This window comes from Chaetomium tenue, assembly GCF_020726465.1.
Source record: "Chaetomium tenue strain MPI-SDFR-AT-0079 chromosome Unknown F5144scaffold_1, whole genome shotgun sequence".
NCBI lineage: Eukaryota > Fungi > Ascomycota > Sordariomycetes > Sordariales > Chaetomiaceae > Chaetomium > Chaetomium tenue.
This window is the reverse complement of record NW_027117329.1, coordinates 5,159,063-5,185,311: the sequence shown is the minus strand read 5'-3', so window position 1 is coordinate 5,185,311 and position 26,249 is coordinate 5,159,063. Positions and strand designations below refer to the sequence as shown.

Here is a 26,249-nt window from a genome sequence, read left to right as displayed (position 1 = left end):
CGATGTTTCTGGAACGGGGGCGCGGAAAACATACATCAACCTCCTCCCACCTCGATTGCCTACTTTTTTACCTTTTAACTTTGCGCCCCACCCTCCTCTCGGAAAGCTCCTCCTCCTTCTCACTAATATAGACGGCTCCCTGACCTCGCCTGTCAGATCAGCCTCCTCTGTCTCAAAACGTTCCCCAGTTCCTTCTACGCCGCACCCTGCCCCACAGCCGGGCCGCACTCGGATTGCCAGCCAAGTTTTATAAGGTCAGGCACCCTTCTTTAGCTTTCCTACGCCACGATCAAGAGATCTCAGAGAGTAAAAGAGAGAGGGAATCGCCGCTGTCGCAAGGAGAACATCGATACCCTTTTTTCCTGCGTCGAGCTCTGAGATCTTTTGGTTGCAAGCCGCAGACAGACCCAAAAAGCAAACGACTAAAACATGGATACAGACAGGCAAGACGAGGTCGACTCACCTATGATTGAGGACTTTCTCGACTGCGACCAGTTGATATCAGACTCAGACGGCGGCAGCTCTGGAAGTTCTTCTCCTAGGAGATCGTTCAAACGCCTTCACATCCACGTCGACATGACCAATCCTCAGTACCTGGCGCCTGGGGCGCACCACACCGAACCGCCTCGGATGGACGGCTTGCCGATCTGCACTAGCGGCCCATCAACAAGTGCTTTCTCTTCAGCGGCTGATCTTGACCCCTACAGCGCAGTAAGTTGGCCCGCTGGCCACCCTTTCGATGTTTTCCCGCGACTCACCACCAGATTTCAGGTATCCGGCGTCTCGTCGTTCAACTACCCTGCTGCTGCTGACCCAAGCCTCCTGACGCCGGCATCGAGCTCGGGAAGCCCTCCTCTGCAGCACAAGCAGTCGGGAAAGCCGATGCGGACTTACCACCACTCTCAGACACCGGCTCTCGCACCACAGGCGCCGACGCCTCCCGACACATCCAAGATGTACAACTACAATGGTTACGAGCTCAACTCCAGCAGCCAAAGCCCCTCGCCCATGACGGTGAACCCGACAGTGACCGAAGCTGCGCCCTTCATGACACCCTATATGGCGCATTCACCTCCCGTCAGCCACCACACGTCTTCGCCCAAGAGCGAGATCCCGCCTCCGGTCGATCCTTACCTCGGCCACTTCACAGTCTCGGGCGGAAACGACGGTGATGTAACGCACCACTCGCTGCAAGACTACCATCCGTACGGCGTCGAGGTCGCTCAGCCCGGCGCATACCTTACCCAGCAGCACGTCCCCGTCGGCACGCCTCACATGCACCACCGCATGCCTTCCAATGGGTCGGCACCAGTATTGTCACAACCCCACCCTTCCCACTACAGGCCGCACTCTGGGGGCCAAGTCGGAGCGATCGAAGACCTGCGAGATCCCGCCATGCTCCTCGGGCCCTACCCACCTCACGGCGCTATGAGCCCCGGGAGGAGAATGCCGCCGCGGAAGAAGCCCTCGAATTCTAGGAAACCGTCCCGCGCATCCAAGACAATGCCCCACGTAGGGCCGAGTGTCAATGGGCAGTTCAGGCCGGAAGACGATGGAGAGGAACTCACACTGAAGGACGATGCTCCGGAAGACGACAAGTACCTTTTCCAGCTCCGAAAGGAATTCATCTCAGAAAAGGGGAAGGGCATGTGGGAGGAGATGAAGGCCAGGTACTCAGAGAAGCACCAGGGCAACTGGGAGAAGGCCGCCCTCCAGATGAAGGTCTCGCGAGCAGTGGCCCGGTATGGCGTATGGCCAGAAAGAGAGGTAAGAAGCGAACCCCCCCTCCCACCCATTCTCCACCACCAGCCTCCCTCCGTTCTGAGCCATGGTATTAACGGTTACGCGTCATAGATCGATCGGCTTAAAGAGGCCTTCGACTACTTCGAGGAGATGCGGTACCAGCTCATCATCGCCCGGATGAAGGAAACCGGCGGCTGCCGGGTATGGGACTGGAAGAAGCCGCATATCGTTGCGATGCTGGTGAAGCTGGGCTTGGAAGAACCAACAGTCAACGAGAAGACAGGGACACGCCGGCGCAGAAAAGCAGCCAAGAGGCAGGGCAGCCCTCAGAACGGCGGTCATCCCGTGATGGGCGACTGGTCGGGCGGGCTCGGCTTGCACCACCCGGTTTACCACGGCCACGGTCACGCACACCACGTCGCTACGGCGGCGGCAGCGCGTCAAGGCCAGCCGTACGACACCATGATGGGCGACGAGTTTGGCGGAGCACCCAACCTGACGGCCAAGCAACAGGACGACCTCATCAACGACGTCTTCAGCAACATCAAGACAGAACGCAGCCTCAGCCCAGACGACGGCATGGACGGGCTCGCGTATGGCAACGGCACCGAAGGCGGCGCACGGCGGCCATCGATGGCAGCCCCGCGCGAGTTCAACCACCAGGGCAGCGCCCGTGTGGCACGGCAAGCGTGCGATCAACTGCTACAGCACCCTTCTTCATAGATACCCCGGGAAATGCACAACGGCAACGGCGCAAGGATAATGACGAGATCATGGCACAGCCACCACGGCAAAGGTTCACAAGAAACAAGAATGACGGGGGGCTGGGTAATCAGGGCAACCTGGCATCTTTTTGGGGTTTGGGTGGGTGGTTCTGGTTCTGGTTTGGGGGCGGTAATCCTGTATTTTTACCAGCATCGTCATCATCGTTTCTGTTTCCTTTTCGATCTCAAAGCCAAAGTTACCCTTTTCATTCATTCATCATTTTTTTTCCTTTTACTTTTTAACATTGCAACATTGCAAAACAAGAGATAGCTACCTGCTCGCGCAGCCTCCATGTTTTCTCTCTCTGTCTCTCTGTCTCTGTGTGTTACACATTCCTTTCCTCCCGAGTCCCGAGTATTCATCATCAATTCCGTTATCATTTCCGGCGGGACCAAGTGATTACGGCGAAGTTCGGCGGCGGGGCGCGCTGGTGTTTCGGAGTCGAGTCCTTCTCAGTTTCTCGACGGGATCCGTCATCCATCTCACAGATTGTCATTTTACGGTGCGGCGAAGCAAGAGAAGCTCGCTCACCCTGGCTTTTTTCTTTCCCGTTCCGGGAGGCAAAGAGCCATGGCACGGAACGTATAATCTCAGGTCAGGCATCAGGTTATAGCCCGTCATGAAAGATAGAAATGGAAAACGACGCGGACTTTCCAAAACATGCTTCGTCTTGACTTTGCTTTGCTAGGTACCTGTTTAGGTATTTGCCTCCTTCGGGGAAAATGTACACACAAGGTCAAACGAAACACAGCGCAGCAACTTTCCGGTTTGGGGCTTGGCAGTGAGACACAATGAGATGGTGCCTGAGCGGCAGCAAAGCCACGCCGACTCTGAATCCTCCGAGATCCCAGATCCCCGGTCCCGCATGTAACCACAGCGCGCAACAGCGCCACAGGCAAGTTGCAGATGTCTGGAGATTTCATCCTCAGATCCCGCGTCTCGGCCGGGGCGGGATTCGTTTGCAATCCGTAGCGAGATCCCGATCGCGAATTACAGCCATACGCAGTCAAGTGCCCGAATCCAAAAGGAGTAAACGCTTTCCTTTGCTCAACGCTGATCGATTCTGACTGTGTCGGATCCCGGGCGCACGCGAGATCGAGTGTGAAACGACGAGCACAGAGGGCTCTGTGTAATCCCCCCAGTCGGAAATCTGGAAACACAGGGTACTTCGTACTCCGTACCTACCTACCTTAATGCGGATTCGCATTCGGGGACCACCCTATCCTTCCAGGTTACCAGGCTGCCAGGCAACCGATCTCAACATCGCAACCCAATCGCAATAATCACCAAACGCCGAAACTCATCCCAGGTTGCCAAGCATGGGAACCCCGGGCAGGCATTCCCGGATGTCGTTACACAGTGTTCCAGGCTGGAAACAAATCAATCCAATTCGGAACTTTGGAGAGATCGCAGTGCGACGTTACGCACGTGCTGCCTTTTGCTTCAGGGAAGACAAATATAGCAAAGCAATGACTAGGTAAAAAGAAGCAAGTCAAACCCCGGGCATCGGCGAATTTAATCTCATCAACAATTTTGCGAGAAGCTTCGGACGGGGGGGACAAATGACGGTGCTGCTGCTGAGCTGAGGCCGAAGGAAGAGGAAAGCACAAGTAGCGGCGAACATCTCCATCTCCCTCCCCAGTCAAGCAAGTGGAGCCCGGCGTACTCAGCCAAACCAGGGTCCCGAGCTTGGTCCTTGTGGTGTTGCACGTGCGCGATCAAGTGACTGACCGGCCCATGCGGCCGCTTGCGTTCCAGGGTTCGGCCCGGGAAAAAAGAGACAGAGCAGAGACACCAACAGCCCCAACAACCCCACATGGGAAACGGAACTGCAAGCAATCGCGCGCGTGCACACCAACCTGCAAGGGGTAATAATATTGGTTATGCGCGCTGTCGCCAACCGATCACCCAACATTGCAAATTTCGGGTTTTATGGTTTTGTGTTGTTGATTTTTTTTTCTCCTTTCTTTCGCTAATGTTGTTGTTGTTGTGTTGGGCAAGAAAGGCGAAACCAGGGGTAGGAACTCCATTCACGGACATACCGAAGAACTGGAGAATGAGCAAACACTGCTAGTTACCCCGTAGATCGCGGGGCGGCCGTCAGGGCGGAAAGGAATCAACAACAATCAACAACCCGGCAAGTCCGCTGACATATCCTTCTTAACCGCCGAAATGGGGCTCCCCTTAACACCGCGCGTGGTGGGGGGGTTGGATGTTTGTGTCGCTTTGATATGCCTAGGCTGGCGGCAAGTGCATGAGCTAACTCAGAGTGGCCGTAGCTGGTATGGGAGTCTTCCGGTTGGTTGTGTCTGTGGTTGCTCGAACCCGCGAATACGACGGCACGGGGGGTTGGCAGGCGTTTGTTTAGCTTTGTGGTGGTTGTTGATATCGAAGGCATGACGGCATCTGCGTTCGCCTCCAACTGTTGCTCAATCGGTAGGGTGTAATGTTTCATGTGGTAGGTTGAAACCGCCTTTGAAAGTGCTTGCCTTTAGCATCGTTGGGCCGGGTTGGTGGACGTCGCAGACGAAACTGAAGAATCCAGCCTCTTGGTGTTGGTTGCGGCTCATCACAGTCGAAGGCCGACAAACAGCCCTACGGGGTATGTACCACGCCGGCATCACGGCACGCTGCAGGTGATTCCAAGTTGCAGAAAGGGGCATCCCGCTCGTGCAACCCGGAATCGAACTCGGTGCGGCCGATAAAATGTGATGGCAGGCATCGGTCATCTCGGGTAATTTGGGCGACATGACGACGACGCGATGGCATTGCATGACACGTCTGTTAAATTAAGTGGCAATTGCTTCTCGCCGAGGATCGGTCCGTCGTGCGTAACCCCCCTCTGGGCAAAGATGGGCGGGCATGGCGAGCATCACACAGTATGGAGACGGGTGTATCTGCGGGGAGGACGGATGCAGCCACCCGGGGTCGAATCTTTGATCGTTTGCGCCCGCCCGCTGTTGGGCGCGGCTAATAGAATTTTGCCGCGCTCTCCATCCCGTGGACCTACATGTTGAAGTTAGTTAGTTATGTGATGTCTTGACCGGTTGTGGTTTGTGATGCCCCCTCGGCCGTACCAAGGCGGATGAAACTTGGTCTTCATACCAATTCCTTTCTTGGGTTCCATTGGCGGCCAAATTGTTGGGCATACGAACAGCAAACTTCAGTTGGCCATAGGATTCGGGTTGTAGTCACGGCCGAAGAGCGAAAGGGTTTGGTGTGATGCCTAAAGAAGCCGGTGATGAGGTTGTCCAAGTCACTGTGACTTCGAGCATGAACGGTGACTTAACTGGAGGATAACGGAGCTGAATCCATCTTGCTTGCAGAACACTTGAAAAAAAACACTGTGCACAAGGCAACTTGGAGAAATGGTCTAACTAACAAGGTTCTAGAAGCTGTGGTTGGCGCCTGGCCGTGCACAACGCTATGCAAGCTGCATCTGAGTTAATTGGATTGCATCGAGTCTCCAGACTTTGACAACCCGGATCGGCGTGCCGCGGGAAAAAGGACTGGCTGAGGAAGCGCGCATTCCGCATGGTCCCCAGCTGTAATGTAACTGCGGCATTAGCTGAGTTGTATACCTGCAAGTTTTGATTTGAGTTTTGATTTGGATTTGGATTTGTTTGATGATATGATGATGGATGATGATGATGTTGATGCACAAAACCCTGAATGGTCAACTTCCCCGGACCCGCAACGGCGTTGACATGCCGCCATCCCGCCGCCAAGCAACGGGAAAAGTGGGACTCAACAGAGGACAGCTTCACCTTCCCAGGCTGACAGGGCAGGGCGGGTTATGGAATTCGCTGCTGAATTGATGCCAAGGCTTGCTTCTGGAACTGCCACATCGGCATCGGCAACAACAATTACCACAAACTCAAGAGTTGGCTTGCGCATCCACTGCCACTCCCGCTGCCACTCCCGCCGAACCGAATCGGCGCTTTTTCGGCAAACACACATGTGGCGTTCGGTTTTCCTTCCGAGGTGATGCCCTGTCGGCATGGACTGCCGTTCGTTGGCCGCCGACTATGGCTCCCGATTCAGCCCCGGCCCGGCCATCAATGACCCCCGGCCTCCGGGGGTCCGTCCTCGGCGCAATTGGTCTCATTTTCTCGGATGCATCCTGTTCTTGGTATGCTGCTGCTGCTTCGGCCATTGGCCCGGCGCTGCGGCCATGCGTCCGGACCGTGTGAGGGAGCTCCGCCGAGAAACCGTCGACATGTTCTACCATGGCTTCGACAATTACATGAATATTGCCTTCCCTGAGGATGAGGTATGGTTTTACCCCCTGCCGACTTCAGATCGGACTGTTGACTCGACCACCTTAGCTTCGCCCAGTGTCTTGCACCCCGCTCTCTCGGGATGGCAAGAATCCACGGAATGTCGAGCTCAACGATGTCCTGGGCAACTACTCGCTCACGCTTATCGATAGCCTCTCGACCTTGGCAATTCTCGCGTCTGCTCCTCCTGAGGACGGCAATACGGGACCCAAGGCGCTGAGTGACTTCCAAACCGGCGTGGCTGCCCTAGTTGAGCAGTACGGTGACGGCACCCCAGGCCCCTCGGGCGTGGGCCTACGTGGGCGAGGCTTTGATGTCGACAGCAAGGTGCAAGTGTTTGAGACGGTCATCCGTGGCCTTGGGGGGCTTCTAAGCGCCCATCTGTTCGCCATTGGCGCCTTGCCCATCACGGGGTACGAGCCGCGCCGCCCCGGCGACGACTTGCTAAAGCCCCGTCCCGTTGTTTGGCCGAACGGGTTCACGTATGATGGCCAGCTGCTGAGACTTGCCCAAGATTTGGGTCAGAGACTCCTCCCCGCTTTCTACACCAAGACAGGCATGCCGTACCCGCGCGTCAACCTTCGCCACGGCATCCCGTTCTACACCAACTCACCTCTGCACGGTGACGGTGCGGCCGGGACCGCGGATGGGCCGCCTGAGATTACCGAGACGTGCAGTGCCGGCGCGGGGTCGCTAGTGTTGGAGTTTACCGTCCTCAGTCGTCTTACTGGTGACCACCGGTTCGAGCAGTTGGCCAAGAGGGCGTTCTGGGCTGTGTGGTATCGGAAGAGCCAAATAGGTCTGATCGGCGCGGGGGTTGATGCCGAGCAGGGGAATTGGATAGGTTCCTATGCCGTGATCGGCGCGGGCGCCGACAGCTTTTTTGAGTATGCCCTGAAATCCCACATCCTGCTCTCGGGTCATGAGCTCCCGAACCGGACCGTGGCCCGGCCCAACCAGGGCGGTGAGTGGATGGACCCAAACACAATTTTCCCTCCGCTGAGTGACGCCGAGAACTCTCCCGACTCGTTTCTCGAAGCCTGGCATCACGCACACGCATCCATCAAGCGCCACCTCTACAGCGACCGCGACCATCCCCATTACGAAAACGTCAACCTCTGGACCGGCTCTCTGGCCTCCAATTGGGTTGATAGCCTAGGCGCATACTATTCGGGGCTCCTAGTCCTCGCTGGGGAGGTGGATGAGGCCGTCGAGACGAACCTGCTCTACACTGCCATCTGGACACGCTACGCCGCCCTCCCAGAACGATGGTCTATGCGAGAAAAGACGGTCGAAGGTGGGCTGGGCTGGTGGCCGTTGCGGCCCGAGTTCATCGAGTCCACGTACCACCTGTACCGCGCCACCAACGATCCTTGGTATCTCTACGTCGGCGAGATGGTACAGCGGGATATCGCCAGACGATGCTGGACTCCGTGCGGCTGGGCGGGGCTCCAGAACGTCTTAGATGGGGAGAAGAGCGATCGCATGGAGAGCTTCTTCCTGGGGGAGACCGCCAAGTACATGTATCTGCTCTATGATGACCGGCATCCCTTGAACGCATTCGACGGCGCATACGTTTTCACAACCGAAGGCCATCCTCTCATCATCCCCACAACCGCAACTGAGGGTAGACGCCAAACCGCTAGACCTAATCGGAAGGACTTGGCCATTCACCACGATGAAGAGTTCACCAACTCGTGCCCTCCACGCCCAGCCACGACCCCTCTATCGGGCTCGGTTATTGCCGCTAGGGACGATATCTATCACGCTGCACGCATGCTGGATCTGCATTTGCTGTCCACTTCGCCGCTCACCGTCGATGGCGGGCAGATGTCCGGTCAACATATGGCAAGATCCAACTTTACGTTGTATCCCTGGACACTCCCGGCCGAGCTGCTGCCCAGTGACGGTATATGCGCCAGAGTCAACCACCCGGCGGAGCTCATCCTAGAGTTCTCATCGAATGCGGGGCAAGCAGCTGGTGGGAGTGCCTTCAACTTTATGCTAGGGAACCAGAACTTGGAACGTCTCAGTGTAGACCGCATCCGTGTTACCAGCTTGTCCGGCCTGAAAATAACGATGCGTCTCGAAGAGGGCCCGGAGCGAGAATGGCGAGTCAACAAGATCAACGGTGTCCCTCTGGGCCGCGACGAGTCCGTTATCTTTGACCGGTCCATCCTCGGCGAGATCTCAGACCCCAGGTTTACTCTCGTTCGTGACCCCGTCATCGTCAAGCTCCAACACCTCCACCAAGTCGACCTCCTCGGCAACGACACAGCAGAGACAACCAACCACGACACCCACCAAGACAGCGACGAGGAGGCTCACGTCGAAACCCTCCAAGACACCGAGCACGCCGCCGACGCTCTCACCGACCTCGGCTCCCTCGTCAAATCCCTCTTCAGCCGCATCACCGCATCCCTCGACATCCAACTCCCCACCTCCCTCCCCAGCATCGGCCTCAACATCGGCACCGGCGGCGCGTCCCTCCCCTTCAACCTCGTCATCAACACCACCGCCATAACCCCCACCGGCGTCGGCGCCGCCCCGCTCCCCGACACCGGCAACACCATCCCCCCACGAACCCCGCCCTTCGGCACCGTCCCCGACGCCGCCTTCCCCTGGTCCACCGTCTACGCAGCAGGCGACGCATGCGGCGGCGACGACACCTCCAACCCCAACACCACCCCCACCCCCCTCCCCGACACCGCCCCGCGCAACCACCAAATCCTCCTCCTCCGCCGCGGCGGCTGTTCCTTCTCCACCAAACTCGCCAACATCCCCGCCTTCCCCCCCTCCCCGCACGCCCTCCAACTCGTCATCATCGTCTCCGACGACGACGAACCCTCCCCCTCCAACCCCAACCCCGATCCAGGGCTAGTCCGCCCCCTCCTCGACGAAGTGCAGCGCACGCCGGGCGGCATCCCGCGGCGGCACCCGCTCGCCATGGTCATGGTGGGCGGTGGGGAGACGGTGTACCAGCAGCTGAGGGCGGCGAGTAGGGTGGGGTTGGTGAGGCGGTACTTTGTGGAGAGTCAGGGGGTGAGGGTGGGGAATATTGTTGTGGATGAGGGGGGGGATGGGGGGGAGTGGTGAGGTTGTGGTAGGGGGGGGGGGGGGGGGGTAAAGGTAGGCTGACGGGATGAGAGATGGATGGGTAGATGATGTTGGGGAGGGTTGAAGGGTGAAGTTTGTGCATTTCTTTTAGTTCTTTTTCTTCTTGTTTTGTTTATATATAGACAGGGATGTCGTGACAGTCAAAGCATGCGAGGGGGTCGGTTTGGAGCATCTAGTGTGCAGTGCAAAATGTTCATGATAGAGTTGTATACAGCATTGGTTGACCTTTGGTTTGGACATTGGAGTGGGTGACGAGCTTGACATCCGGTCCGTAATCGGATGTATCACATGGAGTCCTCAAGGTCCTCGCAGTGACAAAGTTGGCCATGCTGTTGTCACATTGCACACATTTACCAAGCACTTGTACCATCGTGGACGTGCAATGGAGATCAATTAAGCTGACGTCGCCTACGAGACATGCCGCGTCTATCATGCGGTTTCTAGTGGCCTAGCAACTTGATTCCACCCCAGGGCCAATTGACCCTCTTGTACTTTTGATAACCCCAACGCCCGACAGAGCCAACCGCTTCCCCCCTGTCTCAATACCCCCATCCATTAAAGGGATTTCAATCCCAACCCAGTTGTAATGAAAAAGAAAAACGCAAAACCTAGCCCACGGAGCCCTGGCTTCCCGCCCACCATCATTAACCAGGCTGTAGTTCTTGGGCCTAAATATGTTGTTGAAAATCGGTGCGGGCGAATTAGGCGGCATGAAGTCGGGGCCGGAAAAGGGCGGCATGGTTGGCTTGAGCACACGATGAATGTCGGTTTTACTCGTCCGTCTCGAGGAGAGTGACCGTCTGGACACCGTCGAGCTTGGAGCGGCCGTTGAGAAAGGGGATCTCAAGAATGAAGAGATAGCCGATCAGATCACCACCCAACTGCTTAACAAGCGAGCCAGCAGCAGCAGCGGAGCCGCCTATATGCAACGTTAGCTTAATGCGCCACAAAATTGATCATCGCTTCTGTTTTCCCCCGCTGAACAGCCCGATAAACAAAAATACCCCCGCTTGTTGTGGGAAAACGGGACGAGGCGAGATGGCGGGGTTGAGTGATTGGCGGGATTCAGGCCGGTGGTTTGCGTGAATGGCGCGATTGGGTATGTATTCACTCACCAGTAGCAATAATGTCGTCGACCACAAGGACTTTCTGGCCGGGTTTCACCGCACCCTCTTGCATTTGGAAAAAGTCGGTTCCGTACTCCTTTTCGTAGGCGGCTGTCACGCAAGGGCCTGGCATCTTACCCTGCTTGCGGACAGGCACAAAGCTCGCATTGAGACGTAGAGCGAGCGAAGGCCCAAACAGGAAGCCCCGCGCATCCAACCCCACTACAACATCAGGCTTCGAGTGCTCGGCAAACTCGAGGACCTGGAGTTCGAGGGCGCGCAACAGCGCAGTATGGATTGCAGGGTCCTGGAACAGAGGGAGAATGTCGATAAACTGAATGCCGGGAATCGGGAAGTCCGGGAAGCGCTTGAGGGCGCCGAGTAGAGTTATCTTTGTACTGGCGAGTTCGGAGGCACCGGCGGCGGCGGCGGGGGGCTGTCCTCGCGAGGCATCGTTGGAATTGGTAGAAGGGGTGGCGGTGCTGCTAGCCAGGACGGCGGCTTCGACAGAGGTCGTGGGGATCTGGTCTTTGCTGGTCTGCGCCAGAGATTGGGCAGTGTTGGCGGAAGTGCTCATGTTGAGGGAAGAGAAGGAGGGAAGGAGGGGAAGGGGAAGGAAGGCAAGGCAGGCAGGCGCGGTGCTCGTGTCTCAAGAGCAAGAAAAAAAATTGCGGCCAGCAGGGTGTGCAGCACGAAATGCTTGGGCGTCAGCAGTGGAAAGAGACAAACGAGCGAATTGGACACCCTGCCATCAATCTGCCAGAGTGCAAAAAGAGAAACTGAAAACCGAGACGGCCCCTCCCGGAAGGAGTCAGAGGGGACCTGAGCCCCCCGGTGGAGTCGGTGAGGGAAAAAGCCCCTCAAACAGATTCGTGTGTTGCAATGCGCACGATGGCTGTCCTCCCAAGTGGAGGAGACCGGCCGAGAAAGCGGCCAGCCCTGTGATTATTTGCACCGGGGTTACCCTTCCGGGATAACAAGTGTGTCCTTCGCGGCCACTGGGAGGGCCACGGCGATGGATGCCCTGTCTTATCTCTGCCTCACCAGAACAAACTGCAAGAAAACAAATCGACTTACCGTCTTTGACTTAGTTACGCCGATATGCGGACGAGTTGACCTTGAAATGGACCCTATTATCTTGGAAGATTACCGGCAAGTTGAAATGCTTGGTCCGACTCTGGAGAAAGAAAATCCGCGTCTTGATGAGATTGGATGAGTTGGGAAGGTGGGGTGAAGGTGATCTGAGGCGGGACAAACTGAGATGGGAGGAGCATGCTCCGCCAAGCCAAGCCTGGTACCTGAAGACAGCCACTCAGGCAAGCGCAGCTGAGGCTTTGTTGCCTAGCGATGCACAGAAAGTTTTGTTCCATCCAAGATCGTAAAACTGTCCCGCAACAACAACCACTCACTTCACCCAGAACACCCGTGGACGGGCCATGGCATTCTAACAAAAACACACCGCTCCTGCTCCTGGGCCCCCAGCTGTGGTCTAGGGTTCACTGCATGCACATGTGTCACAGCTCCAATGCCGACTGGCTGCACCCCCGTGGTCGGTCTGCAAGCTGAGGATGGTGGATGCCCTCTTGTGGCCCTGTAGCCTGTCCAGCCTGTTTCCAGCTCATCACATCCTGGCATCATCGAAAAACAACCGATGAACCTGCAACCATGGCTGGACAGCCCACGCACGCTTATCTAGTTGTGGAGAATTCCCCAGATTCACGGCCTTTAGCAAAGCCAACCGGTATGTTCGGAGCTTATCGGAGAGTGGGAGGGTCATCTTGCCACTCCGCTAGCTCGTACTCTTCGCGGACCGTCATCCGACAACTCCCGTGGGATTGAACGGAATGCAACCCTGACATCAACAGAGCGACTATCTCAATACCTCTGATGGGCCATGTGAAAGAGGAGAAAAAAAGGAGCAAAACATGCCAGACGAAATTAATCGCGAGAGAAGCATCTGGCCCAATATCGCCGAGCCTTGAGCAACCAACCAGTGCGAATGCGGGCTCGGTCCCCAACACACACACACACACCAAAACCAGCTCACTTACACAAACGAGGCTCCACCATCACACCACCATCAGGACTATATCTATCCAGCCAATTGCCATCTCACACCCCCACGGCACTCGCACCTCACTTGGCTTCTTGGAGCGAGCTACTGCCTGTCTAGTTATTGCGAGATGTGACGGAACTACCAGCCTAACGCCCTCCCGCTCCCACACGGCAAACAATAGGACCGACCACTTGCCTGGAGGGGAACCCGCAGACGGGCTGTGTCGTTCAAGCATTTCTTCGGCCGGCCCACTTCCGTTTGGCTGGCGTCCGGATCTCTCGACATACCCGGTTCTCATTCATCGACGCTCATCAACTCGCAACTCGGCACCGGATTTCGCGTTTAGTGGACTTACTTCCCCGGCAGCCGCGCAGCCTACCAAGGGCCTGCTGTCTGACTGTGGTTCCGCAGCAGTTGCTGTGCGATATCCAATAAGAAGTTTCAAGCTTGAAAATGTTTCACCGCCCCCATTATGCAAGCTTCAACTTGCCTGCTTCCTAAGTAAGGGTCTATCTATGTCGGCATATCTAACCCCGCCACAGTCTCCTAGTAATGTCTAAACTGGCGCGTAGTTATGTATGCATGTACACGGTAAATGTAGAATTGAGTCAGCATGGACATTAGTTGCCGAGCTCACCTCGGCCGCGACGACTCTAATAGTGACAGCGTGCTGAGGTTGACCTAACTACATGCAGTTCACCTTATTGCGCACCAGTTTTCTAACCGTTTCCAGCCGCTAGATGGTTTGGTTTAAAGACCATGCTTCTGCCCGGCATTTGGACTCTTGTTTTGGAGGGCCGAGACGTCTCACTCTTCTTCCAATGCCAACTCATTGACCGAAACCGTGGCTCCTCGAGCGGATACACCGAAGCTACACCGGGACCCGTAACAATATCCAGTGCAATCACGCCCATCATCCGATCGTCCGTATAATATTTGGCGACTATGACCACGAAGCGCCGCCATGGCCATCCCGCCATCAGCATTTAGGGCTGTATTCCTCTACCTTTCCAGATACTGGGTAGTCTTCGGTTCCTTGTAGCCGCAATGGCTCCCACACCCGAGCATGAAACTGCTCAAGACGGAAACTGGGTACGAGGAAATGCCTGCCCTTACCTTGTCAGATTAGGACGAAGACCCGCACCCGTTGTACTCCCATGCCGATAGCAGGCCGGCAGAGTGGCAGATTCTAGATCGTCTGCATGAGCCGTGCGACAGCAAACTGCAGCCTCCACTTGGCAATCATTGACCCATCATCGACGACATGTACACAGCTGCATTAGTCTACCCGCTGCTCTATTTCTCCCGTTCTGGCTCGGAATTGCACCACCTTCACCGCCCACCCCCCTACGATCCACCCGACTGTGGACTCGAAACTGACCGCCTTGTTGTTGTCCCCGAGCCAGCCTAGAGAGCAGTACACTAGGTGGCCCGGATCTCCGGCCCCATACGCCAAACACGCGGTGGCACCGCCAGCGCAGGATCCGAAACCGGATCTGGGCCGCAGCCTCAAGTCCCGAGCGGAGGGTAACACGACATCGACTATCAGTAAGGCTGTATCTGACTTGTCGGCGCTTTGCCGGATGACTGTCCCGATATGAACCCCAGGACCGAGCACAGCAAAGACGTTACGCGCGGCCCAGGCCAGGGAATGCTGTCCTCCCGCATGTTTGCTCAAGAAACCACCCCAGCCGCTGCTCAGACCATCGCCCGTATGTACATACTTCGTATCTCAACCGTAACCCAATTCCCCACGCCTCGCATCGAGAGCACCTCTCCTACACCTCTCCCATGCAAAGTCCCAGCCGGAGCCGATGCCAAGTTCCAACCCGCATCCTCACTTCAAACCCGGAGGTTGAACGGCATGACGCAGTGCGACGAGGAGGGGAGGGGAGGGGGGTGGGGGACCCATAACCGGCTCAGTAGGTACATACATACATACAGTACCAATCTACCCAGAAGATCTCGCTGCAGCCGGCCCGCGTCCGGGAGGGTAGCAGCGCACTCTATTACCGTGCTGCAGGGCGAAGGAAACAGAACAAAAAGAAAACAAAACCCGCTGGCCGTCCCCGTGGAACCCGAGCCGTGACGTGACGTGACGTGGGCCCCTCCAGGTACCTGCCCTCGCTGCCTTACCCTTATCTTCTCACCGGCCCGGCGAGGAGGTTGCTTTCTGCATATCGCACACCATCAAGGAGGGTGGGCCGATGCAAGCCGTTGATAGCGGGAATAGGTTTATGTGGCATTGTGGGAGTGTGTTTTTGTTGATACGAATATAAAAAGCAAGTCTGCCTCCCTCTCTCATATCTATCATCGTGTCTATCGTAACAGCATGCCTATCCAGAAGCGTATATATCCGTTTCAAAAACCGTAAAAGAGGCGCTATGCAATGAGAAAGACAACAGGGGGTATCGTGCATTCATCCATCCATATGCAAATGCTCCCAATTCCTCGCTCGCATGCATTAAAAAGAGGGTAAAGAAAAGCAAAGCAAAATTTATGCCGTAAAACAGAAGACAAGTGAGGTTGTTAAACTTTGTGGGTTCCGAACAATCCAGGGGTCCGGCCCAGCGAGCGGCCCACGGATCTTAGCTAGCACACGGGAGCGAGCGGCGGGCTGTGACAGGCTGGACCCGCCGGGGAAAGGATGCGGACGCTTGACGCAATAATAAGCCGGGTTTCGTTTTTAGCATCGCCAATGCCTTGCCTTTCCGGCAACACGTTCTCTCGGCGGGGCCCGGATCGTAATACCGTGTAAGCTCACCGGAACTGCAGCCGAATAATCGAGAAGAGCATGTTTTGCAGCACGTGCAGCATGACGGCGACGCAGGTCGGCAGCAGCTCGGGCCAGACGATGAAATCGAGCTTGCCCTCGGTGACGACGCTCACCTTGTAGATCCAGCGGATGAGCCAGTCGACGATGAAGCTCGCGGCGAGCTCGCACGCCCAGGTAATGGTGGACGCGTAGAAGGTCAGGCCAAAGTTGTAGCCGCCGTCTTCCTCGGTGCTGTCGAAGGTGAAGTAGGGGTAGACGTCCTTGTTGGCGCCGAAGTGCAGGACCACGACGCTGCCGAGGAAGGTCAGCATGGAGGCGTTCTCGGCCATGAAGCGGATGAAGACGTTGCGGATGCACATCTTTTGGTATGAACCGTAGCTTTGGCCGTTGACGCCAATTACGGATAAGAACCAATGGAAAGGAGCCGACATGAATATCGGGGTGACGATGATGAGGCCTGTCGAGGAGAGGACCTGGAGGAGAATGAACTGCGAGGGGCTACGCAGGCGCGCGTACAGGGCGCGGACGTATGTTTGGTAGGTGAGCATGAAGTAGCTGTGTGTTTGGGTTAGTTGAGTCTCAAGGGCCTTAGATGTCTTCTGCAAGAGCACTTACAGCTTGAAGATCCAGCTCAGCGGGTAGCTTCCGACCCTCTCACCTTCGTTCCCTCCCAGGATCCATCCCGTCAGCCCGTCGAGCAGATAAACAGTCGATATCCACCCGTAGACGTAGACGATGGTCTCCAAGTTGTTATGCGGCAGAGTACGCAGGTAGATCTCTGCGTAGGCCTCCCCTAAGACGTAGGCCATCAGACCGATAAATAACGCGAGGCAGAACCACACAAAGCGGACGAAGCTTGCTGGCAGCCACCGCCGGCGCAACCTGACGGGTACAGCGGGGCGATGATAGCGGCTGTCCGTGACGCCCATTGAGGATACCCCTGGGGTTGGATCAAAGGCGTAAGGGTCGAGGCCAGCACGGCTCCGTCTTCCGCCGCGTGGTGACGGGCTGTCGAGCTCGCCGGCCCACCATGATGTAGTGAAGATGCGCTGCGTCTCGGAGAGGGATTGCCGCAACTTGATATGGCGCTCGTTCGTCATGAGGATGCAGAAAGCAATGGCAACGGGCATCGCCATGATGATAAAGGTCCAGGAAATCCAGACGGTGTTGTGGATGGTCAGGAACCTAGCCTCGGGGATGAGGTAGATGGGGATTGGTGCGGCGATGGACACCACGGCGATAGCGGACATGGTGATGGGGAATCCAAGCGGCTGCGGCCACCAGTTGAGGCTGTAGATGTTGAATACCTTGGTGATCCAGATCAGGGCTGTCAGGTTGTAGAAGCTGTAGTACACGAAGAGGAAGAACCAGAAGTTAACCCGTACCCTGGCGGCTCCGTGGCCCGGCACTTTGTCCCGGGGGGTATCTTGCGGTTCCCCTGGCCGGCCGCTTTCCTCGCCGGGGAGCGGGTACTGGGGGAAGGGGATGGAAACCCACGCCACAGCCTGCAGAAAATGGTTAGCGTTCCACAAGTCAGAATGATACCAGAGCCCGTCTCAGCTCAACTTGAGCTCCTGACCCGGAGAATAAAACAAACGGGGCAACCTACCAACAACGCCGGCAGCAGCACCAACGCAAACCACCGACTCCACCACACATCCACCACCCTCCTAACGGCGCTCGCCTTAGGATCAACCCAAACATCCTCAAACCACCTCACCAACCGCCTTGTCCTCCCCACGCCCCAACAACAACACCCCACCCCTCCATCCTCCCCCTCACTCTCCCAACCCCCATCCTCCTCACCATTCCCCTCCTCCTCCGCAGCAGCCATCACAAGCGCCCCATACCCAACATGCACACTCCCCCTCCACCCCGGCCCAGCCCCATCCCCAACCTCAGAAGCTGAAGACAACAACCCAACCTGCCCACCCCCCCGCGGCGCGCCTACCAACCCTCCCCCGGCCCCCAACCCGAGTCCCAACCCCAACCCCGACGCCCTCCTCCCCCCACCACCACCACCACCCCCCCCATTACCACCCCCAAACCCACCACCACCACCACCACTCCTCCCCCCAGCCCCATCACCCCCGTAACCATAATACCCACCCCGAGCACCCGTCGTCGGCCTGGGTACCGCCCGAAACCGCCCCAGCAAAGGCGATGCCTCGGTCGCAGCTAACAGTCTGCGGTTCTGAGCGCGCTCGGAGCCCTGCTGGAAGGAGAAGACGCGGGAGGCGGCGGGTTGTGGTTGTGATTGCGGATGGTGTTGGGGTGGGGGGTAGGTTTGTCTGGATTTTGGTTTTGGTTTTGGTTTGGGTTTGGAGGTGTTGTTTGTGCTGGTGGTGCTGGTGGTGGTGTTGGTCCGGGTGGGGATGGCAAAGGAGGAGGAGGTGCGGCGGCGGTGGGAGGGGGAGAGGCCGAGTCCGCCGTCGAGTCCCCCCGGGTCGGGAGGGGGTTTGCTTTGGGTGAGGCCCATTCGAGGGGGTTGGGTCGGTCAAGGGTTGGTTGTGGCGTTGTGATGCTCGTTTTGGGGTGGATGGGTGTAATTGTGTCTGGAATGTAGTGTTCGGTTCGGTGGTTACAGGGTTGATGGATGCATGTTTGTGTTTTGGGATGGCAGATGGTTGGGCTCGCGGGGTATCCGTGTCTTCGCGTGTCGATCGGTGTGGATTCGTTATTTGTTGTCGTCGCTATTTCTCAGTCTCGCATTATTCTGGGCTCCGGAACAGAAAAAAAGAAGAAAAAAAAGGGCAAAGGAGGGAAGGTTAGGCTCCCCGTCAAACGTTCCAGGGTCTCAGGATTGATGTCTTGGCCTCGAGTTTGGTGATTGTGTCACGCGAGGCGTCTGTTGGTTCACAGCTTACCGCGGCCCGTGAGCGGACCCTGCAGGTCCCTCAAGGTTCCCTGCTGAGGACCCCTGTAGCTATGACCCCTGCTCTGATCAGAGCAATGCCAAGTCTCAACCTCAAAGGCCGTTAATAGGGCGCACTGCGTACTATGTATGAACTACAGAAATGTTGCAGGCAAGAGATCCAGGAGAGCTTAACGCAGACCATCAACGGCAATAATCCATGGGTTTAATGATGTATATGTATTCTCGCCACCTATGACAACCATCTCCGTCTTCAGCATACAAAAGTCGGCACTGTAGCTTCAACCACTTTAGGTACCCTGTTTCTGATATTCAATATGCTGTAGTAGCCGCTCTAGTTGTTAAGCCAGCGCCCAAAGCTCAACGACTCGCACTCAACGCCCCCTTCCAAAAGCCCGAAACTGTCGCTAGCTTCATAAGATACCACCAAGACGAGGACTACCTAAAAAACGCTGACTTGCTTACAGGAAGCCCCCTCTCATCTAACGCCGCAACCCACCCCGCTGCCTGGCATGGTCCTCTCCAATCCATATACACACCCTCGTCCCCTCCCCAATCTCTCATCTCCTAACACCTCCTCCCATCCTTCACCCCCACCCCCCCCTCACCCATCCACCCCCTCAGCCGGTTGACTCAACCGCTGAAACCCCGCCAACACATCGCGATCCACATTCGCCGCCCACTCCGCCTCAAACGCCTGCTCGCCCCCCGCGCGCTGGACCAGATCCGCCAAGCGCCCACGCACAAACTCAAACGTCACCACGCGATGGACAGGGTCCTTGAAGGCGAGCTCGCGCTCATGAACGTCGATCGGGGTATCGTACTCGGAGCGGGCGGGCTCGGACCAGACCAGGCTGTCGCGGGCGCCGAGGGGCTGGCCGGAGCCGTCGTCGTCGGCGAGTTCGGTGACGACGCTGGTCCACATAGACAAATAATCCTGCAGGCGGGCGAGGGCGAGGTCCTGGACGGGGGCGTGCAGCTCGCAGAGGCGGGTGAGGGCGAGGCAGGAGAGCTTCTGGCGGTCGACGTCGGCGACGCAGTCGAAGTGCGCGAACCACTGCGTGCCGAGCCAGGCCCAGACCTGGTCGATGGGGCTGCCGAAGCTGGTGAGCATGCGGATGAGGAGGGCCGGGTCGGCGAGGGCGATGCGCGCGAGGATGGCGAAGTAGTCGGCCTCTTTGATGGTGTTGATCTTGCTGCTCTTTCGGTTGGGTCCCGTCGTCTGGCTGGCCTCCCACCGGCTGTGCAGCCCCTCGAGGATTTGGTGCAGCACGCCGATCTCGAGCAGGTCCTGGGCGACGAGCGAGACGCCCTGGACGCCGCCGAACTCCTCGGCGACGCGGATCACGAGCTCGATCGACTTCGCGCCGAGCTTTGACTGGTCCCGGACCGACGAGTCCAGCGCCTTCGCCAGTCCCGTCAAGGTCGGCCGGCGGAGGGCGTCGCTCAGCATGTCTTGCGGCGCCAGGACGATGTAGTCTTTGGTGATTTCTAAGCACTGATTTGCCACTGCTGACTCGTACTCGAGGAGGGGGAGGGCCAGTTGGACCATCTGCGTGAGGTCCGGGTTGAGTGGCGGTGAGCTCTGCGTCAAGATTGCGTTCCACAGATCGACCGACTCCTCGATTAAGTGCAGATGGAGTGCCGATTCGGGATTCATCGCATCGCTAAGCAGCGGGATGATAACGCTGAGGTACCGCTGCGACTCGGCGCGCATGGACGAAACCAAGGCCGACATGATGGCGAGCACCGACTGCTTGATCATGTACTCCTCGCTGGCGGCGGACTCCCACAGTTGGGGAAGCGTCATCATTATGGCGTCTCCGAACTGCGATACGTGAGTTTCCATCCGCGTCACGACCGCTCGGACCGTTTCGAGAACCGCCAGCCTCGTCTCGTCGTTCTCCACTTCCTTGAGGAGATGGACCAGGAGGTTGAAGGTGTCGGCCGCATAAGGGTAAAAGGCCTCTCCGGTGAACTCAAAGTCGTCGGCTACGTATTTGAGCTGCCGCGCCGCCGTGATGCGGACCACCTCATCGTTGTGCTCGCTGTCGATGTTCAGTAGGTGGCGGTAGATGTCGTACACGACTGGCCTGCTGGCCTGAGAAACCTTGACCGTGATCCACTGGCTGATCAAGATGGCTATCCGGCGACGGAGGACTTTCGCCATCGGGGCCTCAATCTGAGCATCCTTAACCAGGAAGTTGGTTAGGAAGCGGTCAAAGTCGAATTTCTGGTAGATGATAGCGGCTGCGCAGCCCAAGGCGCAATAAGCAGCCTCCTTCGTGATGATGTCCATGTCAACCTTGGTGGCGAGGTCGCAATACGCGAGCAGTGGCTCGCCAAGTTCCTTGTAGTGCGTCAGGAGGTCGAGAAGCAGCCTCTCGGCGCAAGGACGGACCGCCCACTCATATGCCTGGCCTTCGGTCCTCTCTTGCGCCTCCCACCCCTCCGGGTCCTCTTCCCAGGCCTCGAGGTCAGATTTTCGGAAAATGAACAGTTTGCTGACTATGACCTGCAACATGTCAAGGAGCATGTCCCTTGACAGGAGCTCCACCTTGAGGGTATGTACAGCTTGCTTTTCTAGCTCCTTGACCTCTGGGCTCCGAAACTTGAAAGTCTGTACCGGTTGGTGCGCGATGGCTAGGCAGCTTCTCAAAAGCAACAGACCCTTGAGCGCGAGCTTCTCATACAGGGGCCCTTCGTGTTTTGCGTTTCCACCGGCGGTCCCGCCCGAAGTCTGCCTGATCCCGCCCGACTTATCAAATACTTCCGAGAATCCTTTGATGAGGCTCCAGTAAGCCTTGACCAGAGGAATCGAGTCCGGGAGCACAGGGAAGCTAGCCGGGTGCGTCTCAGACATATCGATATGGAGTTTGGTAAACTGGATGAGGTGCTTGCCGACCATGTCTTGATAGGGAGCCGGAACCCACGAGTCCTGGCTGACACCACTGAGAAACTGGTCGAACTGAGACTGTGACAAAGACCAGAAACCGCAAACCATGGCGTCGGTATGGGGTTGCTCGTAGCCGACAGTGACCAGCCTTCGTAGAACCTTAAGCGCCATTAGGCTGTTCTCGACAGCAAACCCCACCGAGGCGTCGTCGCCGCGACCCTTCGTCCACAACTCTTGCCAATATGCCGTCTTCTCGGTATATATGCTGCCGAGCACCTGCACGAGCTCCGGCGTAACGGTCTGCAGGGCGGTCTGTGACTTACGCAGCCGGGCCGTGCTCATCTCCTTGACGATGCGGAGGAGCACCAGTAAGGCGCCGCGCAGCTGCAGCGGGTTCGATGCATTGGACGACTTCGTCAACTCGATGAGAGTGGAAAAGGCATCGGGCCAATCGACCGGGTAGTCTATCCGAACGATCTTGGCGGTGACGAGCGCGTTGTGCAGCGCTAGGGTCCTATCTTCCTCGCCGAGCGAGCCCTGTAGTAGTCGCGACCGTATCGCCCGTTTGTTGTCGGGTCTGATGGAGTTCTTGGCCGCGTTCTGCTGATGCCTCCAGTATTTGTCGATGCCATTTTTGAGGAGAATGACGGCGAGGAAGCGGATTTGTTTGTCATGGGTAGTGTCGAGGTAGATTGTCTATAGAGGGGAAGGCCCGCTCGAATCAGCGAAAAGAATCTTTGTGCAGAAACCTCGATGCCCCGTCCCCCGGCAGGGAGGAGTGCAAAGTTACCTGGAGATGGGTGTAAAAGTCTGGGTGGGATTCCCATATCTGAAGCTGCTGGCTAGCCGACTGCCTCTGGGAATTGTCGGTTGAAGTGCCAGCGCTGGAGAGCGCCTTTACCAACTCCCACTGATTTAGCGGGGCGGCCTCGCCAGCGACTTCGATTGCGAAGCTCATGCCGCCGTTTGGAAGAGGAGGAGGAGCATGTATGAATCCGCGCGATCTCGGCAGAAAGAGTTGTGGCTGGCGTAGAAGGGTGAAAAGCAAACGATAGAGGGACTTGACGGCGACCTCTAGGGCCCTCGGCGTCGTCAACAAATAACTATGCCGCAGATCGAGTTGGTGTCTTCACTTGGTGAACCTTCCATTGGGCTGCAGGCAGGTGGTGGGGTTCAAGCTTGCAGTGGATGGAGGGGCAGATGGATCCACTCCCACAGCAGGCCGCCAAGTTTCTACCCCAAGCATGGAGATCAGGATGCCTTCATTGAATACCTTAGGTAGGTAGGTAGTAGGTATATAGGTCTCTAATCTACAACCGCATCTTTTGTCCTTTTTGCTCCTTTTATTTTATTTTATTTTCAACCGGGGCCAAAGTTGAGACATAGAAGCCTAGTTAACTCATCTGTCATCTCTGCTGGTTGGCCAGGTGTTTTGTATGTAACAGCACCCTGTTCGACTTTACCCCTTATCCCATCCATGTAAACAGACACGCCAAAATCAAGACGGTCACGGTAGAGGTATAGAGGACGCGGCCCGCCACATATCTACTTAGTGCCTCTTATAGACGGTCAACATGCGTTGAGCCATCTCGGGATCAAGTCTGTCGTTCGTAGCAATGTTCTCTAGCACGAGTTCATGGCTACGATGGCATCGCTTTCGGCGAACTTCTGCACCTGGTTCATGTTGTTGAAGGAAACCATCTATCTTGCAGTCGCATGTGTGGCCTCGGGTCATTGCGGCGGCATGTGCGCTGACGATCCAGATATGAAAGAGTGAAGAATGGAAGGAACTGCATTCTAGGCGGTTCCCAAGAGTCACATTCCCTCCGGCTTAGGTACTGGGCGGGAGTTAGTCATATTCCGCTTGATGGGCGCCGGACTGTTATCGGAATTTAGAAAGAGAGAGGGCATCTTCCATAAAATGCAGGTACGGAGTACAATTTATTCGTACTCCTTATACATTTGGATAAGGTAGGTGGATAAGTGGGTCCGCACCCCCGGACCGCCAAGCGAACGGGCCGGCTTTCAGCTGCAACCAACCTCGGCTCCCCGGTTCTCGCGCTGGCCCCGTCCCATTCATCAACCGACCGAGCACCCGCGCCCTTGCCATCCCGAGCAACCAACCCAACAATGCCCTTCAACCCCCGAGGAGAGGCTTCACCGGGCTCAAGACCAACAACTCCGATACGATGAGCGACCCAAGCCCGAAAGGGAAGGGAAACACCCCGAACGGTAGCAGCATCGCGACCACGACCACGACCACGACCACGACCACCATCAACAACACCACCACCAAACCCACCACTCCTATCCCCAATCCAACTCCGACTCCCAATCCCAACCCCATCGCGACCACCCCAACCCCAACTACCACTACCACAACCACCACCCCTAACACCACCACAACCCCCAACCCCAACACCTTCGCCCTCGCGCAACGCCGCCTCGCCGCCCGACGCGCCACCCTCGAAGCCGACGCGGCCGCGCGCCACGCAGCGCAACAATCCGCCTCGCAGCTGCGCACGCGCATCGCCGCCTCCCAGTCCCCACTGCTCCGGCGGCTGGGCACGTCGACCCTCTCGCTGTGGGACGCCATCTCGGGCCGCGAGGGCACGCGCCCCGCGTTCCGGGTGGGCCAGGTCGATGCGGAGTTGCTGGATGAGGAGTTGGTGGGGTTGTTGAGGGGGCAGGTGGGGGAGGCGTTGCGGTATGTTGGGGGAGGGGGTGGTGCTGGGGGGAGTGCGGTGTTGCATGATTGGGAGGCGGAGGTTTCGTTGGTGTTGAGGGCCGTGTTGTTTAAGTTGACGGTGTGGGACCATGACGCGACGTACGGGGCGGCGCTGCAGAATTTGAAGTATACCGATGCGAGGCGTGATGGGCCGGGGCTGGTGCCGCCGAGTAGGTGGCAGAAGTCGTTGTATGGGCTGGTGACGGTGGGGGGGAGGTATCTGTGGGCGAAGTGGGAGGATTGGTTGCTGGAGCAGGATGATGGCTTCGAGGGGCCGAGTCCGGGCGCGCAGAGGCTGGCGAGGTGGAGCTCGACGCTGTCGACCATGCACGCGTCCGCGGCGTTTGCCTCCTTCCTCGTGTTCTTGCTGCATGGGAGGTACAGGACGCTGCTGGACCGGGTGCTGCGCATGCGCCTGGCCCCGCCGACGAGTCAGGTCAGTCGGGAGGTGTCGTTCGAGTATCTCAACCGGCAGCTCGTGTGGCACGCGTTTACCGAGTTCCTGCTTTTCGTGCTGCCCTTGGTGGGCATCAACCGGTGGAGGCGGTGGTTTGCACGGACATGGCGCAAGACAAAGAAGATCATGACTACGGGCGCCGAGGGCGCTGATGAGAAGAAGGGCGAATTTTCCTTCTTACCGGAACGAACATGCGCCATCTGCTATCAAGACCAAAACTCGGCGGCTAGCGAAAACGACCTCATGGCCGCTACCTCGAGCGGCGTTGTTGGTTCGGCACAGACGGATATCACAAACCCCTACGAAACCATCCCGTGCGGGTGCACCTACTGCTTCGTCTGCCTAACGACAAGGATAGAGAGGGAGGAAGGCGAAGGGTGGTCCTGTCTGCGATGCGGCGAACTAGTCAAGGAATGCAGGCCCTGGAGCGGAGACGTGCTGGAGCCTGAGGTGAAACCGCCCGCCGCCAAAACCGTGGTATTCGCCGACGACGTCAAGACCGCGTCAGATAATGAGGGATATGGGGAGGATAATGAAGGATATGGAGAGGAGAACGAAGGATATGGAGAGGAAGAGAGTTCGCAGGTCCTGGTCGAGGCGGACCCGGAGGGCAGCGTGGAGGATATCCGCCCACAAACACCTAGCATCGCGTCTGATCAAGCCGATGGCTCGGGGGGGTCTGAGTCGGGAGAGTATGACGCAGCAGAGGACGGACTCAGTGATGATGAGCTGGACAGGTAGCAAAGCGAACCTGTGCATGTTCACGACCAATACATCCGACGCCGAGACTCTATCTAGCATTACATGCTGTCTCAGTTTAATAAGGAGGCTATGTACGACCTTGTACTTTGTAGAATACCAAATATTTAATCCAATCCCTCCAGGCTACGCAACGTGATAAGTCAATCGAAGGATGAAAAGCGAACCCACATCCTTCAACAGAACGAACGCCCTGATCCGCCCCCAACTCTATCTATCATCCCATCCCCCTCCCGAACCAGCACAAAACACGACGGGACATGTGCATTCCCACCAGGCGATCCCGACTCTGCGACACGAAGCGCCGCATGTGTCAGGACCCGCCGGCCCGCCACCCAGGCCGCACCACACTTGCCCACGGCATTCCATTGGCCCCTTCGAATTTCAAGCTTACTGTGGCGAGGGCGGCACAGACGGGAGAGAAGGAGGAGGATGTGGTGGATAGGGTGTCATTTCCCGTGCCGGTTGTCAAGCACTCACTGTTAGTTCGGCCAGGGAGCTCCCAGCCGTGTTCGGTTTCGGTCTCGCCGCCGCCGCCCAAGTGCCCGTCAGTCTCACTCTTGTAGCAGGCTTCGCGCGGTGGTTCAATGAAAGCTAACACTGTTTCGTCGATAAAGTTCGATGTATTTGGCAAATATGCAGGTATGTAGTAGCTAGAGTATATACTCCATGGTATATCCAAACATAAACA

The 26,249-nt window shown here is 57.2% G+C and overlaps 8 protein-coding genes across 8 annotated transcripts; 5 read left to right on the top strand and 3 right to left on the bottom strand.

Moving 5' to 3' along the window:
- Positions 1–341: 341 nt before the first annotated feature.
- F5144DRAFT_69623 (uncharacterized protein) lies at positions 342–2,504 on the top strand. Its single transcript, XM_066793341.1, has 2 exons — positions 342–1,767; positions 1,855–2,504. The coding sequence occupies exons 1-2, from the start codon at positions 430–432 to the stop codon at positions 2,464–2,466; spliced, it is 1,950 nt and encodes a 649-aa protein (XP_066649264.1). The 5' UTR covers positions 342–429; the 3' UTR covers positions 2,467–2,504.
- A 3,821-nt stretch (positions 2,505–6,325) lies between these two features.
- F5144DRAFT_524530 (glycosyl hydrolase family 47-domain-containing protein) lies at positions 6,326–9,884 on the top strand (the record flags this gene model as incomplete). Its single annotated transcript, XM_066786788.1, has 2 exons — positions 6,326–6,781; positions 6,837–9,884. The coding sequence occupies exons 1-2, from the start codon at positions 6,509–6,511 to the stop codon at positions 9,882–9,884; spliced, it is 3,321 nt and encodes a 1,106-aa protein (XP_066649263.1). The 5' UTR covers positions 6,326–6,508.
- Positions 9,885–10,502: 618 nt separating this feature from the next.
- Positions 10,503–11,588, bottom strand: F5144DRAFT_638432 (phosphoribosyltransferase-like protein; the record flags this gene model as incomplete). Its single annotated transcript, XM_066792691.1, has 2 exons — positions 10,503–10,824; positions 11,021–11,588. The coding sequence occupies 2 exons, from the start codon at positions 11,586–11,588 to the stop codon at positions 10,676–10,678; spliced, it is 717 nt and encodes a 238-aa protein (XP_066649262.1). The 3' UTR covers positions 10,503–10,675.
- A 1,051-nt stretch (positions 11,589–12,639) lies between these two features.
- Positions 12,640–13,706, top strand: F5144DRAFT_69356 (uncharacterized protein). Its single transcript, XM_066793338.1, has one exon. The coding sequence runs from the start codon at positions 12,899–12,901 to the stop codon at positions 13,625–13,627; it is 729 nt and encodes a 242-aa protein (XP_066649261.1). The 5' UTR covers positions 12,640–12,898; the 3' UTR covers positions 13,628–13,706.
- Positions 13,707–15,827: 2,121 nt separating this feature from the next.
- F5144DRAFT_480545 (uncharacterized protein) lies at positions 15,828–17,093 on the bottom strand (the record flags this gene model as incomplete). Its single annotated transcript, XM_066785234.1, has 2 exons — positions 15,828–16,398; positions 16,459–17,093. The coding sequence occupies 2 exons, from the start codon at positions 17,091–17,093 to the stop codon at positions 15,828–15,830; spliced, it is 1,206 nt and encodes a 401-aa protein (XP_066649260.1).
- Positions 17,094–17,904: 811 nt separating this feature from the next.
- Positions 17,905–18,672, top strand: F5144DRAFT_557997 (uncharacterized protein). The gene has a single exon (XM_066788055.1). It carries the CDS (start codon positions 18,007–18,009, stop codon positions 18,313–18,315), a length of 309 nt encoding a protein of 102 aa, XP_066649259.1. The 5' UTR covers positions 17,905–18,006; the 3' UTR covers positions 18,316–18,672.
- Positions 18,673–19,306: 634 nt separating this feature from the next.
- Positions 19,307–22,786, bottom strand: F5144DRAFT_557994 (armadillo-type protein). Its single transcript, XM_066788054.1, has 2 exons — positions 22,405–22,786; positions 19,307–22,310 (listed from the first exon to the last, which is right to left on the bottom strand). The coding sequence occupies exons 1-2, from the start codon at positions 22,570–22,572 to the stop codon at positions 19,323–19,325; spliced, it is 3,156 nt and encodes a 1,051-aa protein (XP_066649258.1). The 5' UTR covers positions 22,573–22,786; the 3' UTR covers positions 19,307–19,322.
- Positions 22,787–23,642: 856 nt separating this feature from the next.
- On the top strand, positions 23,643–26,156 carry F5144DRAFT_617668 (Pex12 amino terminal region-domain-containing protein; the record flags this gene model as incomplete). The annotated part of the gene is made up of 2 exons (XM_066791889.1): positions 23,643–25,517; positions 26,032–26,156. The coding sequence occupies exons 1-2, from the start codon at positions 23,804–23,806 to the stop codon at positions 26,154–26,156; spliced, it is 1,839 nt and encodes a 612-aa protein (XP_066649257.1). The 5' UTR covers positions 23,643–23,803.
- Between the last annotated feature and the right edge of the window lie 93 nt (positions 26,157–26,249).